Source organism: Monodelphis domestica, chromosome 1 (genome assembly GCF_027887165.1).
Source record: "Monodelphis domestica isolate mMonDom1 chromosome 1, mMonDom1.pri, whole genome shotgun sequence".
Classification (NCBI taxonomy): domain Eukaryota; kingdom Metazoa; phylum Chordata; class Mammalia; order Didelphimorphia; family Didelphidae; genus Monodelphis; species Monodelphis domestica.
In genome coordinates this window covers 58,896,383-58,914,643 of record NC_077227.1, presented here as the reverse complement: position 1 = coordinate 58,914,643, position 18,261 = coordinate 58,896,383, and the positions used below count along the sequence as shown (strand labels likewise).

The following is an 18,261-nucleotide window of genomic DNA, read 5'->3' as shown; positions in this document are numbered from 1 at the left end:
TCCAAAAAGCCATTAAACAAATGAGTGCAGGCAAGGCACCCGGTAAAGACAGGATCCCAACCGAGGTGTACAAGGCCTTAAATGGAAAGGCACTCCAGGCATTCCACATAGTGCTGACCAGCATATGGGAAGAGGAAGACATGCCCCCAGAACTCAGAGATGCCTCCATCATAGCCCTATACAAGAATAAAGGCGCACGGGCAGCCGGTGACAACTACAGAGGCATCTCACTACTCTCCACTGCTGGAAAGATTCTCGCCCGTGTTATACTCAACAGACTCCTGTCATCTGTTTCAGAGCAGAACCTGCCTGAATCACAATGTGGCTTTTGACCAGATCGTAGCACCATCGACATGGTCTTCATGGTGAGGCAAATGCAGGAAAAATGCCTTGAGCAGAACCTGAGTCTCTACATTGTCTTCATAGACCTGACAAAGGCATTCGACATAGTGAACAGGGATGCATTGTGGGTGATCCTCAGCAAGCTCGGTTGCCCAGCAAAATTCGTCAAACTGATCCAGCTCTTTCGTGTCGACATGACAGGGGAAGTCCTATCTGGTGGAGAGACTTCCAACCGCTTCAACATCTCCAATGGCGTGAAACAAGGCTGTGTCCTCACTCTGGTACTATTCAACCTATTTTTCACCCAAGTATTACGACATGCTGTGATGGATCTAGACCTGGGCGTCTACATCAAATACCGACTGGATGGCTCACTGTTTGACCTTTGCCGCCTGACTGCAAAAACAAAGACAACAGAGAGACTCATCCTGGAAGCTCTCTTTGCAGATGACTGTGCTCTCATGGCCCACCAAGAAAATCATCTCCAAACCATTGTGGACAGGTTCTCCACCGCAACAAAACTGTTTGGCCTGACTATCAGCCTCAGAAAAACAGAGGTGCTGTTCCAACCTGCACCAGGGAGGCCAACGAACCAGCCGTGCATTACAATCGACAGCACACAGCTTTCTAACGTCAACACTTTCAAGTACTTGGGCAGCACCATCGCCAACGACGGGTCCCTAGACCATGAGATCAATGCCAGGATCCAAAAGGCCAGCCAGGCACTTGGGCGGCTGCGCTGCAAAGTCTGCGCTTACACAGCGGTGTAAGCACTGCGACGAAGCTCAAAGTGTACAACCCAGTGGTCCTCAGCTCGCTCCTGTACAGTGGTGAGACATGGACACTGTACCGGAAGCACATGAAGCAGCTGGAGCAATTCCACCAACGCTCCCTCCGGTCAATCATGAGGATCCGATGGCAGGACCGAATCACCAACCAGGAAGTCCTCGACAGAGCCAACTCCACCAGCATCGAAGTCATGGTCCTCAAGACCCAGCCACGATGGTCTGGACACGTCATCCGCATGGACCCACAGCGAATACCAAGACAGGTATTCTACGGTGAACTGTCAGCTGGACTCAGGAAACAAGGCCGACCAAAGAAAAGATTCAAGGATCAGCTAAAGTCCAACTTGAAGTGGGCTGGCATTACACCAAAGCAGCTAGAACTCGCTGCCTCTGACAGAAGCAGCTGGCGAACCCACATTCACCATGCCGCCATCACCTTTGAAGATGAGCGACGTCGACGTCTTGCCGCTGTGCGTGAACGCCGACACCAGGCCACAACCGCACCTCCCGTCACAACTGGCGTCCCATGCCCCATGTGCCACAAACTCTGTGCCTCAGCCTTTGGACTCCAAAGCCACATGAGGGTACACCATAGATGGTAATGCACAAAGACAATAGTCATTCTCAGTCACCGAGAGACTACCACTATACTATACTACTATACTATGCTGAAGGACAGGGATCATAGATTTTTAGAATTATAGTATTCTAGAGATGGGAGGGAATGTCAAAATCAATATGTCTTTCCTTTTATAGTAATCTAATTAAACTTCAGGAATGTAAAATCTTTTCTTACTTTGACCTATTGGCCGCTAGTTGGTACAATGGATAAATCCCTGGGCTCAACTAAATCAGCAAGACTCATCTTCTTGAGTTTAAATATAGTTTCAAATACTTACTAGCTGTGTGACCCTGGGCAAGTCACTTAACTGTTTGCCACAGTTTATACCCATAAAATGAGCTGGAGAAGGAAATGACAAATCACTCAGTATTTTTGCCAAGAAAATCTCCAACTGGGTCACAAAGCCTCAGATAGGCCTGAAAACAACACATTTGATCTGTTATGCAAATATGTTTCCTGTGAATATGTATACAGAGGAAAGTAAGGCTAACTTCCTTATGGGAAGACATGGGAAAATATCCTAAGGGATGAGCAGGTATAAATGGATTGTTATCTAATGTGATTGAAAGAATATCTAGATGGAGGAAATCGCAGATCCATTTAATTATTTGATAAATTTATTTGACTTACACATGCAAGTTAATGTTTTCTAAACCATTGGGAGATAGCACAAAGTAATGAAAAGAATGCAGAGTAGCTGTTCTGCCATGGTCAAGTTACTAAACATCTTTGAAACTATCAATCTATAAAATGAAGGGAGTAATCCCAGGAGCAGCCAACTCACAGGGTTTCTGGGATGCTCAAATATAATGATGTTTGTGAAGTGCTTTGCAGACTTTAAAGCACTAAACAAATGCTGCTGCGACCTGTGTGGGTATCCTGAGATTCACAGCAATAGGCTTGCTCCTATGCCCTGTAGGTATAATGGATAGAGCACTGGAGTCAGAAAGCTCTGAGTTCAAGCCTGGACTCAGGTACTTACTAGCTGAGTGACCTGAGGCAACTCTAATAAGCTTCGTCTGCCTCAATTTCCTCATCTGTAAAATGGGGATAACATAGCAACTACCTTCTAGAGTTGTGAAGATCAAATGAAATAAATATCTTAAAACTTTGCAAACCTTAAAGCATTATAAAAATGCTTTAAATGTAAAGCATTTTATTTAATTAATTTATTAAATTATTAATTTATTAAATTAATTTATTTAATTTTAATTAATTTAAATGTAAAATTTTACCATATTTTCATATTTTGCCTTCTATTTATCTATTTGTTACCTCTGTTTACGTGACTAATTAGAATGATAAGCTAATGAAAGCATTTCATAGATCAGATACTATGCCATAAGAAATCCTGCCCTGACCCCTTTTGGCAAGAAAGGAGGATGTCAGAACAGCTGGAGCAAATTGAAAGCTCTGTATGTGTATGTCGCAGATGAATGCTTGTATATGATGCATTAATATGGAAATTATGATATATATGTACATACGTGTAAAGTAGTGTTCTGACTACAATCTAGCTTTAAATGCAGGATGTATCTGTAAAATGATTTAGTTTTTGAAAGGATCAATCAGCCAGCCCTTATTAAGCACCTGTGATTTTACACCGGAAGCTCTGGGTGCTACAAAAATGAAAAAAGAATGAAAGAAACAATCCTTACTCCTCAGCAGCTTAGCAAAAATACATCATAAAGAGGATGAGTAAAAATGAACGCTGATTTTCGATCCTACTCAGGCTTCGTCCTAGCCAGATTTTGGTTCACTGCAGTTTCACACTTCCACATGCATGCAGTTACAATTTGAGATAAAACTGTGAAGCCACAGCTTCACAAGCTAAGAGAACTTGTCCAGGATAAAGAAGAGACCACGAACGCAGCAAAGTTTACCTTCTAAAATGAAGGTCTGCTTTTAGAAGAGCTTATCTTTCAGAAAACATCCTTCTCTCCTTCTTCAGTGGTGCAAGCTACTTTTTCAAATATAATGAAGTAAGGATAATGTAATCTATGGGAATGTACCATCAGTAGGACTACATTTTGAAAGTTCCCATGCCCCCCAGAAAACAATAGGCATTTAAACAATAGATGCTCCTTGTCTTCTGCATGTGTCAAACCATAACTGGCCAGTGATCAGTTCTAACATGATACATTCCTTTTCTCTTCTCTTACAGGTTGTCTTAGTCTTTGCTCTTAGTATTGGTGCCCTTGTCATATACTTCATAGATTCGTCAAAGTGAGTATTCTCATACTTTTTTCTCCCTTTTTTCTAAAACAATGACTAACCTTTAAAGTACTCAGTTTTTTCTCCCTTGATTTATACTCTACTAGTTCTATGATTGTGAGAAGAACCTTTGGGAAAGGACAGGGATATTCTGTGTTGATAAGGGGTTTGGGGTATGATCTTTAGAGCCTTGTGCATAGACTTGGCTGATGGTAGGACAAGAGGGACTTGGATGCCTGAGGTGTTCTTTTGCTTCCTGCCCCACTCCCAAACCTTGAGTATTGGCTCTGGTACGGAACTTGTTGAATTGCTTCTTGAAGCAAAATTTAAACTAAAAACAAAAAAGGAAAGGGACATTTAAGGTAGATCTAGAGCCAAAAGGAGGGTTTCTGTTGTAAGTAACTGGGGAAGTGCCATGGCTGTCGCTTTAATGGGATACTGTCTTTTTTTGGATTTCCTTGTATTCTGAATCTTTGAAGGACCACCTGGTAACAATGAGACTCTTCTTTTTGCCTTCCACGCTGAATTTAAAGCTAAAGTGCTTCCCAGTGAGTTTCTTAGTGCCTAAAGGAAAGGTTGTGGGATAGGCTAAAGTATTATAAACTCCCATAGGAGCTCTTGGGATAAATAATGGTTTAAAATTCTTCCCACCAAAGGTCTGAAGATGGAAGTTATTCCAGTCCTTTTTGTATACCCATATGGGGAGGTTGCTGCACCTCTCCAACCTGTGTCAATCAGTGTGTGCTGAGCTAACTGAAGGCAGATGACTATTGAACCTACTGTCTTATTGACTGCCATGATTCAAATGAAAGTTACCCTTGGCAATCACAATCCTCCCGACTCTGGTCAAAACTTTAAAAATGATAGAGAAGTTACTGGTCAAGAACAGGGCTGGAATCTCATCATCCTTGGAGAGTGCTCATCTTACTTGCAATTAGAAATTGTAAGGACTGTGCTTGGGAACCTTCTCCCTCTTTTGTCCACTGTAAAAGTATTTTCTGAGCCCCTTTCTCCCTATTTAACATCATCATTGTTGAAAAATCTTCAATTTTTGGGGTGTCCATTTTGTGTGGATATTGACTCAAACCTCAGTGCTCCCAAGGCTCACATTCAGTCCTATTTCTGAATGATGTTCTATTTGATGTCAATAAATTGGCCCCTTTAGGTGTTTTCAGTCAACAGTCAACAAATTCTGTGCTAAGTGCTGGAGATACAGAAAAATAAAAGGCAAAAATAAGGGTTCCTGCCCTCAAGGAGCTCACATTTTAATGGAGAAGACATACAAATAACCAGGACCACATACGATATACACAATATAAATGGAAGGTAATCTCAGAGGGAATCTAAATGCCACCTCAGGGTCTCTGTATTTGAACACAGTGCTTAAGAAATCATTATAGAGACCAAAAAGGTCAACGAAGATTCCCATTTTGTTCTCCAAGTATTATATTAGGGAAAAATCACATCCAGAGACTCTGACTACTAATGGTTATTCAGTGTGTCCCCCTCTCACGAGGCCAGACCATACATATATAACTTGACATAGTCAGCCAGAGCTCCATCATTCATCAAATCCTGATTAAGAAGGAAGCAACAGAACTGCTTAAGGCCTGGAGGAATGCTGGTTCCTATTTTGAGAAAGGTAAGCCATTTAAAAATATTTACATTACAGTATTTGTTTCCTTATCTCTTTTTTCTTGCTGAATTGATATTTTAAATACCTTTTTCTTTTTCTCCACCTTATCTTTAGGGATAAAGGTGAGTGTCCTCAACAACCCCCATCATCTCTGCCACCATACCCCTCATCTTTGCTTAGGAACTCAGTCACTGGATATAATGCTCCTCTTCCAGGAAATATGGGTCTCTTTTTCCAGGTGAGTGTTGGAATTCGATGGTTATTGAAACTGGATGGATGGACCATTTTCTTTTCTCCTCTATTTATTATTTGTTATTACTAATAAAATGATGATCCTTAATGACAAAAGAGTTGAAATGTTGTCCTTTATATCGTCAAATAGCATGAATCTGACTCCCTAGAGAGTCAGACATTGCCTTTGAAATCTGATGGGATATGGAAGAAAAAAGGGATTTCTGGAAGCAAAATTCTCTCTCCTAAATACTCTAACCTATGCCACAACTTCTGGAAGGAATTGGAGAGTAAAGAGGATTGGAGTCCCTTCTGATTCTATTTTCTCTCATAAAACTGATAACATTCTATCTTGAGGACCCTTAGACAATTATTAGCAGTAGTTGCACTGCAAAATTCACCCTGGGTTTCCCTCAGTTTTATTGCTAGCTATTCTGAACACTGATCCAGAGTTATTTAATTGCACGAGTCCTATCGATTTTAAATGGAAACTCATTAGACAGCTGTGGTGTAAATTGAAAGAGCACTGGTATTAGACTCAGAAGGCTTGGGTTGCTTTGAGTTTAGTTCTGCCACTTGCTATTTCTGTGACCCTGGGCAAGTTGCCTTATCTCTCAGCTCCAGTTTCCTCATCCATAAATTGGGGATAATAGTACCTGCAGTACTCTTCTCCCAGGGTTGTCATGAGGATCAAATGAGAGCACTTTGTAAACCTTAAAGACCTCTATAACCATCATCATTATTATGCATGGAAAACTGTTGGTAGAGTACAATATAAACGCACCATCATCATGAGTATCAGACACAACAGCATCCTCTCTTTTTGAATACGGCTTTTCTGCCTAGCCCCCGTCCTTCCTTTTCCCGATCAGACATAATTCCCCTTATTTTGGTGGGAGAGTGCTGTGAAATCTAGGGTTCCATTTATAGAGGGAACAATAAAGTTCTATGGCAGCAAACTTCCTTCAATGATGAAGACTGCCAAAGTCTGCAACTCTTATCTTAGCATGGTCTTGGTATCTTTAGAGGCAGCAAGTTTTGGTGCATAGAAAGTCAGTCTTGGAGTCAGAAGACCAGGGCTCATGTCCTGTCATTGACATATATATGGGCAAGTTACCCAGCCCATTAGGTCCATTGTTAATAATGCCTTGAAGTCATCAAGCCTTTTCTTGTATTTTTGTCTTTCATTTGCTTTAAAAAAACAAAACAAAACCCTCAACCTTAGAATCATTACTGTATATTGGTCCCAAGGCAGAAGAGTGGTAAGGGCTAGGCAATTGGGTTTAAATGACTTGCCCAGGGTCACACACCTAAGAAGTGCCTGAGGCCAGATTTGAATCTGGGACCTCCCCTCTCTAAGCCTAACACTCTATTTGCTGAGCTACCTCCTGCCCCCAGATCCTATTTGGAGAAGACAATATCACCATAGTCAGCATGGTTACCTTCTTCTTCCTCCCCGGAAAAGCATTATGATGAGCTCCTATTCTGAATGAATGGCTGTTCTCTTGGAGGTTTATAGCTTTAAAATATCCTTTAAAAATGGTATTACTCATGTAAAAAGATCAAGTACTTATGAATGATCCAAATCTTAAAGCAATTAATAATGGTTAACTCCCCCCCCCAAAGAAAAAAAAAGAATTTGATGAAAAAGTAAAACTTTTCAGCCAAGAAGTGAAGCTGAGATCTTTTTTTAAGATGTTAAGGCTCTGGAAATTGGATGAGGAAATAGAATAAAAGTGCACAGTTTGGAATATCCAGTTGTCTTACCCTAAACCATATTAGGATTTATTCTTTTTTTTTTTTTAAATCCTGACCTTCCATCTTGGAGTCAATACTGTGTATTGGCTCCAAGGCAGAAGAGTGGTAAGGGCTAGGCAATGGGGGTCAAGTGACTCACCCAGGGTCACACAGCTGGGAAGTGTCTGAGGCTAGATTTGAACCTAGGACCTCCTGTCTCTAGACCTGGTTCTCAATCCACTGAGCTACCCAGCTGCCCCTGGGATTTATTCTTATAGTTTGTCATGGTTAGTATGCCATGGCTCGTGACACAGGGAGTCTTGATGAGAGGGACAATTTTTGTACTATTTAAACATCTCAGATATATAACAGATTGGAAAATACCCACCAGTGGTAATGCCAGTTCTCAATTTTCTGGCAAAGGCATAGAAAGTGTAGATTAGATCACTCTGTGGTCTGTTTGACAGATAAGAATAAAAATAATTTCTAATTTTTCAATAGCACTCTACAATTGTCAGAGCACTTTATGCATATTGCCTTAATTGATCTATCTTAGGCATTCTGACTATATATCTACAGAGATATTGTGATGGGAACGATGCTAATCAAAAGATATGTTGCTTGTTGACTTTCTTGGTATCCATTTGGTAGTTCAGTGAGTTTTTAAGTGGGCTATATTTTTTGTCTGTTTCTTTGGTATTGACTTTCCAAACTCTTTCTCAAAAGAATTCAAAAGGGGGCAGTTGGGTGACTCAGTAGATTGAGAACCAGGCCTAGAGACAGGAGGTCCTGGGTTCAAATAGGACCTCATATACTTTCTAGCTGTGTGACCCTGGGCAAGTCACTTAACCCCCATTGCTAGCCCTTACCACTCCTCTGCCTTAGAACTGATACACAGTATTGATTCTAAGATGGAAGGTAAGAAAAAGAGCTCAAAAAAGTAAATAGATGTATGATTTTTGTTCACTTTCATGCCTGTAGTTTTGCCCATTTGGCAGTTTCATTTACTTGTTAGCTTATGATAGGATCCAAGAGGACCAATGTGTCAAGGACCCACTGAATTGCCTCTGATTTCCTCTGGTACACCATCTGCAGAGACATTTTGAGCTTGGCCCCATAGTGTAGATTCTAGGAATGAACAAAGAACTAAGAAAGGGTTAGCTGTGATTTTAGGAGCCAAGATGGCCAAAGAGAATAGCTCTATAATCTATTAAAATATATTTCAGTGCCAGAATATACTTTATAATTATAAAGATGGAAGATGTTCTCCTGTGTGTTTAGGTAGATATTAATCTCCACCTCTGGCAAGTACAGAAAGGCAATAAAAAATCTTCATCAATTAGTTGGTTTTTTTTTAAACAAAATCCTGTTAAAATATAATCTTGACTCTTTTCCTTTCCTTTTCCTTTTCTCTTAAATCTCTGAATTTATTCAGGGGCCAATCACCTGCCTTCTTCTTGACTTTATTCCCTAGTGTTTTGGGTGCCACCAATGATCTTTTCTTCTTGCATGCTATGATATTCCATGATAGAAAAAGAAAAATTGATGTTTTCTAATCGAGTCCACAATGCCCCTTGGAACACACCCCAGTGACAAAGTCACTGTCACTCTTCCATCCTTGATTTTCCCCTTAGACACAGGGCTAATAATTCTTTTCTAATAGGTAAGAGGGGAAAACATGACTGTGTCAGAAAGAGAGGGGAAGTCATGAATTGCATAGTGCAGGTAACCAGTGCTACTTGCGGAATTTCAATAGGAAACCAGAAGCCATAGGAAAGGGGGACAGCTTGGAGTCCTCAGGATTTGCATTTTTTCAGTAGCATTGTGGGCAATGGTGATTCACATGTGTGAAGATATTTATTCCTTTGATTAATGTTTAAATTCAGGTCCCTCTCATGCTACAGCTACGTGGATTATGAATATTTAATAATGCATATGCTTAAAGTGAAGGTCAAATCCTGATCACTGGTGACTTCAATGAAGCTTAACATCTCAGTGAGGCAAGCAACCTGCTGTTAGCTGAGTAAAGCTGAAAGGTTATAAGTTGTTAAAATGGTCTCTAATGGCTTTCCTTTATTCATTCCTAAAAAGCCTCTACATAGCCAAGGCACGAGTGCTAATTTGACCAATCTTTCCTCTTGGTTTCTGGTTCTTTCCAGGGTCATTTTAGGGCTAGGTCCCCTGGAAACAGGAGAAGCAACATGAGTTTTAGAAGATGGAAAGGATAGCTGTGTAAATATTTCTGTAAAATTTGAAAATAGGTTGTTTTATTTTTCCCAGTTTCCTCTTCTCCCTCTAACCACCTCCCTCCCTCCCCAATCCAGGCTGGTTATTCTACTTCCTTTAGGCTAATGGCTATTGTATAACATTTCAACATTATCAAAAGGGCATTGGACATTTTGCAGGCTGATAAAAATGTACATGCAGTAATCTGACCTCTCTGGATGGTTGTAGCGAAAACAGATAGGAATGGACCTGGAAAACCAGGAATTTCTTATGAAATGGAAACTATCTAGAGCAGGGGTTCTTAACTTAGGGGCATAGAAACTTTCATAACTCAGTAGAGTTGGTTTCCATTAATTCAATTAATTAATTAATTAATTTTAAGGCCTTTCTTTCTTAGTAACAACTCTAAGACAGAAGGGTAAGAGCTAGGCAAACCAGGGGTAAGTGACTTGTCCAGGGTCAGGGTCACACAGCTAGGTTTTGATGGTCTGAGATCAGATTTGAACCCAGGTCCTTCCAACTCCAGACTTGGCACTCTCTCCATTAGATCCCCTTCCTTTGAAATCCTATATATTTTATGATATTAATCAATATATGTAAATGCATTCTATTATGAAAAATATATTATAGTATATAAAATATTTTAGATGATTTACATGTAAAAGCATTCTTAGGAGTCCAAAGGCATCACTGGGCTGCCTGACATGTCTGTGATGCAAAAAGGTTAAGAATCTTTGATCTATATTATGGATTTAGAGCTGGCAGGGACTTCATAGAACATCTAACCCAAGCCTCTTCTAATAATTGAAGGAACTGAGGTTGGAGAGGTTTAGAGACTTTTTCATTGTCACAAAAATAATAAGTAGCAAAGCTGGAATTTGAATTCAGGATTTCTGAATTCCAAAACCAGCATTGTTTTCTTCTTTGTTTCTTTTTCTTTTTTTTCCCTTTTAAACCACTACCTTCTGTCTTAGTATCAATTCTAAGATAGAAGACTAGTAAGGGCTAGGCAATGGCAGTAAAGTGACCTGCCCAGGGTCATACAGCTAGGAATTGTCTGAGGCCAGACAAACCCAGGACCCCCCCCCCCCACTCCCCAAACTCCCTCCCCCACTACAGGCTTGGCTCTTTATTCACTGTGCTAGTTAGCTGCCCAATCAGCATTGTTTTTACTCCACCATGCTTCCTCTGGGTCTTTAGAAGCACGGGAAATTAAGCAACAGTTTTATCTTGATGACTATGTACAGAAAATCTTCTAACACATTATTGATCATATAAAACTTTAGGACCAAAAGAAACATAAGAGACTATTCAATCCAACTCCCTCATTGTACAGAGAAGCAAACTAAGTCCCAGACAGCTTAAGTGAAGTAATCAGGTCCACACAACTAGTTAGGATCAAAGCTTGCACGAAAATGCCAACATCTTTTCACCAATTTCCTGTTCATCAGACATTGGTTGTTCCAACGGCAGATAGTTATAGATAGATAGATAGTTCCAATGGCTCAGATAGTTAACACCAAAATGAAATATTATTATTATTATTATATTATTATTATTATTATTACCTTGAATGATGTGGCAAAAGGAATTTTTTTTTGCTTTTCTCCTGTAAGTAGATGACCACACAGCTGGACTCTTTCTCTTCTTTTTCTCCTCCTCTGCCTCCTTTTCTTCCATTTCCATTATTCTAAGGGCAATTCTTGGTGTTCAAGTTTAGTACTGTCTTTATCTAATTAGTTTAGTTTTTTTCCTTTTCATCAATATCAAGGTGGGGTTGGTGAGAGAGCTAGCCAACTAATTAGTCCAATTGGCAATTGAACTGCATTGAACGATTAATAAATACCCGCTTCAGTGGTGTGTGAATTACTTGTGATAAAGAAAAAATAAGTACTTTTGTTGATTTACACAATGCAACTTAGATCGTCAAATACCTTTCAGTAGATGGTATTTCTTCCTTTTGCTACAGCTACTTGTTTTAGACACTTTGGCAAAGAGTTCACAAGATTTTGAAATACACTAATTATTAATCATGAAATAACACTTGGATCCCATTGGATATTAACCATACTTTTGACAAATAGCCATTTTCTAAAGTCAAGTCTTGACTGAAGTTCACAGGTTTTCAGTAAGATTGAAAATAAGGTTAGGTTTTAGATTATTTAATCATGCTTATCTCCGTCTCTAGGAACTTTTTTTAAACCTTTCATGATAGTACAAGGTTTGTTACATACATTATCTTCATTTCAGTCAGTCATCAGTAAACATGTATTAAGAGCATTGGGTTAAGTGTTGGGTGATGCAAAAAAAAATGTCAAAAAATAGTCTCTGCTTTTAAGGACATTACAGTCTAATGGGGGAGACAGCATCCAAAAAACTCCATACAAAATGTATAAAGGATAAATTACAGATTATCAATGGGGATTCCTATAATTCTGGAACAATACTTATTAGAGCTAATCATTTTTGAATGAGGACAAAATTTTCAGCCCCATTTGAGGTGGGAAAAATCGCCCAATCAGATTGGGGGATGGGGAGTGATTGTCTTATAGTTTGATAAAGATCCTGAGATCTTATAGGCTTGCCTGGGACTTATTTAACAATAATTTTGATATAACTTTGAATGAAAAAATTAGTTTCATCAATAAGAATTCATTTCCCCCTATTGTCACTCCTTCAGTATTTGCTTTGCCTTGTTCATGACAAGTATATTTCTATCACACCATTTTTTTAACTGTTCTAACTGCCATGCCTCTCTGAAAGTCCTTGCTTGTTCTCTGACAATTAATTAGGATATTCTGTAATCAATTTGACTTTACTTGATGGTGTTGGTGTTTCTAAACACTTATATTTGTAGTTTAATACATCTGGTCCTATTTCTTTCTGGGATTAAATGATACTTGAAATGATTTACTTCCTGATATCAACCCTGAAATATCTCTATTAGTCTTCAAAGTGTCCTTTTTAAGAGGTTATCTATCTATCTATCTATCTATCTATCTATCTATCTATCTATCTATCTATCTCTCTATCTCTCTATCTCTCTATCTCTATCTCCCTGGAGTAATATCCATTCTTAAAAAAACAAAATGGAAAACAAAGAAAAACAGAGCAATGAAACCTGTATATGGCATAATCTCTATAACTAAGGTGAAAGGTGAGGAACCAGCTTTATTTAATTTCATGTGGTTAGGATCAAGGTATCTGAAACAATATGTAGAAGCTCATATATACAACCACTGATGTCACAGGATGAAATCATATCAAAATTATTTTTGTCCCAGGTAATATACATTCCACTGTACTTTAGAGCCCTGGGATTTGCTTGTACTTAGATAATTAGAGAATATGATGGTTTCCATTTTTTTTTTGTTTTTGTCTTTCTGATAATTATCACAGAACCTGACATATAGTAGGAACTTATAAATAAATATTTATTAAATTAAACTGAATGGAAGACTTAAAAAAGTCTGAAGGTCTACTTTAAAGACTATAATATTCTATATAGTACTTAGGTAGCAAAATGAGAACAATGCATAAAAAATTAGAGGCCAACCCATTAGTTAAACTCATTTATCTTCTTGGAGAGTTGCAATATTTAGTTGCTTTCTAAAATATTTTTATTAAATAAAATATAGCAGGTATTCACCTATGGATATTCCAAGTTTAGTTTAGACTGAATGCCCTTGTTAATTTTCATAATCTCTGGCTCATGCTCCATTCATCTAGGACCAGTGTTTCAGTCCACAACAAGAGGCATTTAGGATCTTAAATGCTGAGCTAGAAAATTTCTTAGAGATAATTTTGTACCACTTTCATTTCAAAATGAGGGAACTGAGGCCCTTAAACAGAAAATGGCTTTTCCAAGATCACACAAATCACTGATGGCAGAGCTGGGATTTAAATCCAAGTTTGCTGGCTATAAATTCAGAGCCCTTTTCCTTGCTCTGCAAAGCCAAAGTCTAGCATTTTTAATTATGTAAAACTCTCTCCTTCAAGTTTTGGTCTCAGAGGTGACAGTCACCAACAATCAGCAAATAATTACTGAAAACCTACCAAATGCTTAGCACATAGTAGGGAACTAAGGAGAAATACATCTTATTACTGCATTAACAGTTTGCTTACTGGCAAAACTACCCAATTCTTCCTCCTCCCTAGCATTTTATATAAAGAAAACCTGTTTTCTGTAGTTGTGGGACTTGTGTTCAATTATTTCAGTCATATCTGACTCTTTATGACCCCTTTTGGGCTTTTCTTGGCAAAGATAATGAAGTGGTTCACCATTTTCCTTCTCCAGCTCATTTTGCAAACGAGAAGACTGGAGCTGATTGAGTAAAGTGACTTGCCAAGGTTCACACAGTTAATAAGTGTCTGAAGTCAGATTTGAACTCAGGAAAATGAGTCTTCCTGACTTCAAGCCTGCCACTCTGTCCACTATGTAATCTCCTATTTTAGACGGCGTTACTGCAGCATCATGGTATCTACTCTTCTTCCACCTCATTTCTAGAGTGTCGATAAATTAGAACATTAGAACCATAAAGGCTCTCAGAGTTTATCTGACTTAACTGCCTAAGGAGACTAAGGTACAGCTAGATTAAATGAATTTCCCAGAGACATTCATCAAGTTAGCTGGAAAGTCAGTACTAGAACATAGCTAGTCCAATATTTTTCCCTCTCTATCACATACCTTCCAACCACATTCATTAAACTTTTCCTGAAGATGTTTCATTGTTCTGCAGCACTCTCTTCTATTAAAAAAAAGCCTCTTATCTTTTCCACCTCTCACTGACATTTTTATTGTAAGGTTTTGGTTTGGAAAATTATGGGTAGAGAAAGTTCAAGGTCAGGGTGTTCACAACAGTACTGCACATCTGTGAAAGGGAGAGAATAGTAGAGCAGAGCAGCTGGGGAAAGAATAGAATATCAGATGGTGAAGTATCACAGAACCACAGTGGGATGGAAAAAAGAGGAGAGTCTTCAGGGTAAAGAAGCTTTAAATATCTAGCAAATGGGGAAGTTCTCATTCCAGTTTGGACTTTAACTCTTCTGAAAAATTCAGGACACATACACAAAGCAGGAGAATGCCAGTTACCCAATGGCACTTGCATGTATAATCTACCAATTCAAGTGCAATGGAAGGTTTGGGATAGATTCATAAAGATTGTGAGCTCATTGGCCCCAGTGGATTAAAGAGAGACTAAGACTACAACTCTTCTCCCATCTGATAACTAGATGAAAATGTTGCCAGTCTTTCTACTTTTTCTCTTGTCATTGTCCTTTTTTTGGCACTCTGATTTTGATGGGTTAAGTATTCAAGATCTTGGGGCCATAAGGGACAGAAGGAAGCTTAAGGGCCATCAAATCCAAATTCTTCATTGTATAGATGAAGAAGTGAGATAAAGAGAGATTAAGTGACTTGTTCAGGGTCACACTACTAGAATGTATCTGGGGTAGAATTTGAGCTCAAATCTTCTTGACCATAGATCCTATGTATTAATCCTATGTATTGTGCCATGTAGCAACTTCTTCCATACATGGAGATTACAACACCTCGTGTCTTTTCATCCTTTGCAATTGTTATCTATGTTTTCCTATAAATCATCCAACATTGGATTAATCCAATTCTATGGACACCTCCATTTTGTTATTTCATAAAATGTTTTATTAATGTTTATATATATATCTTTTTCTCTCTCTATATAAGGTTAATTTTTATATACGTATACATTTATTTATATATTTATCACAGATAGTTTCCACTAATTCACTCTTCTTTCTAGTAAATCCCTCCCTGGTAGAAAATGAATGCAAACAATACCAAAAATCAATATATTGGTCATGCATATCTCTACTATAAGTCCACCACAGCCCTGTTGTAATGCAGAAATTGTCTTCTTAGTTTTATTTCCACTTAGCATGGCAGGGTGTGGGAGAAACTAGAAGAAGACAGGAATGTTGAAATTAAGGGATGATAAGTATACCCTCCATGGGTACTGATCTCTGTAAAACTGAATAAATGTCTCGACAGCATTCTCGTGTTTGAAATAACACGAGTTCACCTGACTATGAGTCTGTCTGCGAACTAGACTGGTTCTTATACATAAGGTGATAACATTTAAAATAAATGTTTCACTTACTTTTGACCTTCAAGAGTCCAGAGTTGCTCTTTTCTCTACACTGATAAGCACTTGATGTGATCATGCCTTTCCATTGGTTTTATAGGAACCTGAATTCAACATGGTAACACTGAGATGCAAGGAAGCGACTTAATGATCTTTGATTTCACTAAGGAAATTGGAATCCATAAGATGACAAAATGAGAAATTGCCTCCAGTTTTGCTAAAGAGAACAAAGCCTAAAATAGGATTTTAGAACTAGAAGGGACTTTATGGTCCTCCTAGATCTAAACTTTCTTTTTTACAGAGGCATATTAGAATGAGTAATGGACCTGGTGTCAGAAAACCTGGGTCTGTATCCCACCTCAGGCATTTACAAGTTAGGAAACAATGCTCAAGTCACTCAAACTCTTAGAATCTCAGTTGCTTCTTCTGTAAAATGGAGATAATAATAATTAAACTAATTGGCTCTTATGGTTATTTTAGGGGAAATATTTTTAAAATCTTACGGTTCTATATAAATGTGTTATCATGAATAATTATTATTCTAATTATAAATAATCAACAATTGTTAACAATGAATGTTAGTAATTGTTCATGATAATGATAATAATAATAATAACACTAAGTCCAAGAAGGATGAAGTGAATTACTCAGGATCACACAGCAAATCAAAGATAAAGCTTGGAATCAACTCTAGGTTCCCAGTGAGTGATCATTCCACTGCCACACTTGGTAACTTCCATTTAAACTAAAAGTAACTGATATGATGATACATATGTGGAAGAGGTAAAATAGTTATTTAAGATCAGCATCTGGTCTTTAAAGGGATGTTAGAAGGCAGTGTGTTACGATGGAAGAAGCAGTGGTTTGGGGGTAAAAAACAAGGGTTCTAATCCTGTCTCTGATATTTACTACATGGGTGACATTGACCCAGTCACTAAACTTCCTCAGGCGGCACTTTCCAAATCTCAAAAATGAGGGGACCAGATTAAATGGCTTTTAATGTCACATACGGTGCTGGATTTATTGTTGGTCAGTCCAAATTGTTCCTTTGATATAGAATATATAGATATAGAAACTGAGACCCAAAGAGGCTTAGAGCAATCAGCTCTTCAAGATAACCAAGGCAATAGATTGTAGAGCCATTTATTGTTCATCCAAGTCTTTTGGCAACAAACCTACTCTTTCCAACCCTCACCCGCAAAATGTTACTCTGCAAGCCCTTGTCCTCTATGGAAAGTCAATTTATTGCTCTAATCCTGGAATTTTGGGCTTGACTTTAGGGGAAACTATAGGTCAGTGAGGAAAAAGGAAGGCTTTGCCATATATTGAAGGACACGTAGTTGTCTGTAAGCTGGGTTATTCAGCCTCTCTAGACCACAGTTGTCCCTAAAGATTAGTTGAGCTAATCTTTCGGCTGCTTAATGCTTTCTACAGTTTTTGCACTGTGTCACTATTAGCATTTAGCTTTAAATTTTGACCTGCTGTCCAGCTTCATTTCTGCCTTGTACCTTTGGGCTTCATTTCCCCCATTTTCTCCTGGATACTGCCTATAAGATTCTTGATCCTTTGCCATTTATGCTCAAGGCTCTTCCTCACCAAAATGATATATTCTCTGGCATCTAGCACAATGCTTTGCACACATTCGGTACTGAATACATAACTGTTAACTTGAAATTTTGTATGATATACTTCCATATATATTTAATTAAATACATATATTCAACTACAAGTTATATAGAAATATAGATGTATATATAGGACTGAAAGTTACATGGTAGTTATATGTATATGTTAATACGTGTACAGAAGTTATGTTGAATTTTATATAAACTTTAATATATGTATATATATATTCATTTACCTACAATTTATATCAACCAATAAACATTTATTAAGCACCTACTATGTGCCAATAATTTTGCTAAATTCTAGAGGGCAATCCCCAGCCTTGAGTAGCTTACAATCTAATAAGGGTTTTATTTTCATATATATATATATTTCTTTATATATTATATACATAATATACACAAATATTATCTAACTATATATATAATTTATATCATATTCATATACATCTATATGATTTATAGTTAAGCATTACAATGCTTTGTGAAATGTTCAGAGTAGGAAGTTTTATCCCTGTTTTATTGTTAAGGAAATAGATAATAGTTTTGTGACTTACCTAAGGTCTCATAGCAGATAAGTGGAAATTGAGAACTTAGGGCTGTAATTGGAATCCAGGCTTTTCTAATTTGTCCAGGGCTTTTTTCACTGCCCTGAAATGAATCTCTGTCAATAATAAGAAATGGCTTTTTTCTTATCTCTCCTTCCCCTTCAATTGTG

General features: G+C 38.1%; 1 protein-coding gene and 1 long non-coding RNA gene across 33 annotated transcripts in view; one reads left to right on the top strand and one right to left on the bottom strand.

The window, feature by feature from the left end:
* Positions 1-18,261, top strand: part of KCNMA1 (potassium calcium-activated channel subfamily M alpha 1) — a 936,156-nt gene that overhangs the window by 468,882 nt on the left and 449,013 nt on the right. For all 32 annotated transcript variants that reach the window (XM_056819947.1, XM_056819943.1, XM_056819916.1 and 29 more), the window contains one exon: positions 3,917-3,978. In XM_056819947.1, coding sequence (XP_056675925.1) covers positions 3,917-3,978 — 62 coding nt within the window. The remainder of the gene's footprint in view (positions 1-3,916; positions 3,979-18,261) is intronic.
* LOC103097359 (uncharacterized) overlaps positions 1-18,261 on the bottom strand; it is a 51,942-nt gene that overhangs the window by 23,221 nt on the left and 10,460 nt on the right. The window lies entirely within an intron of this gene.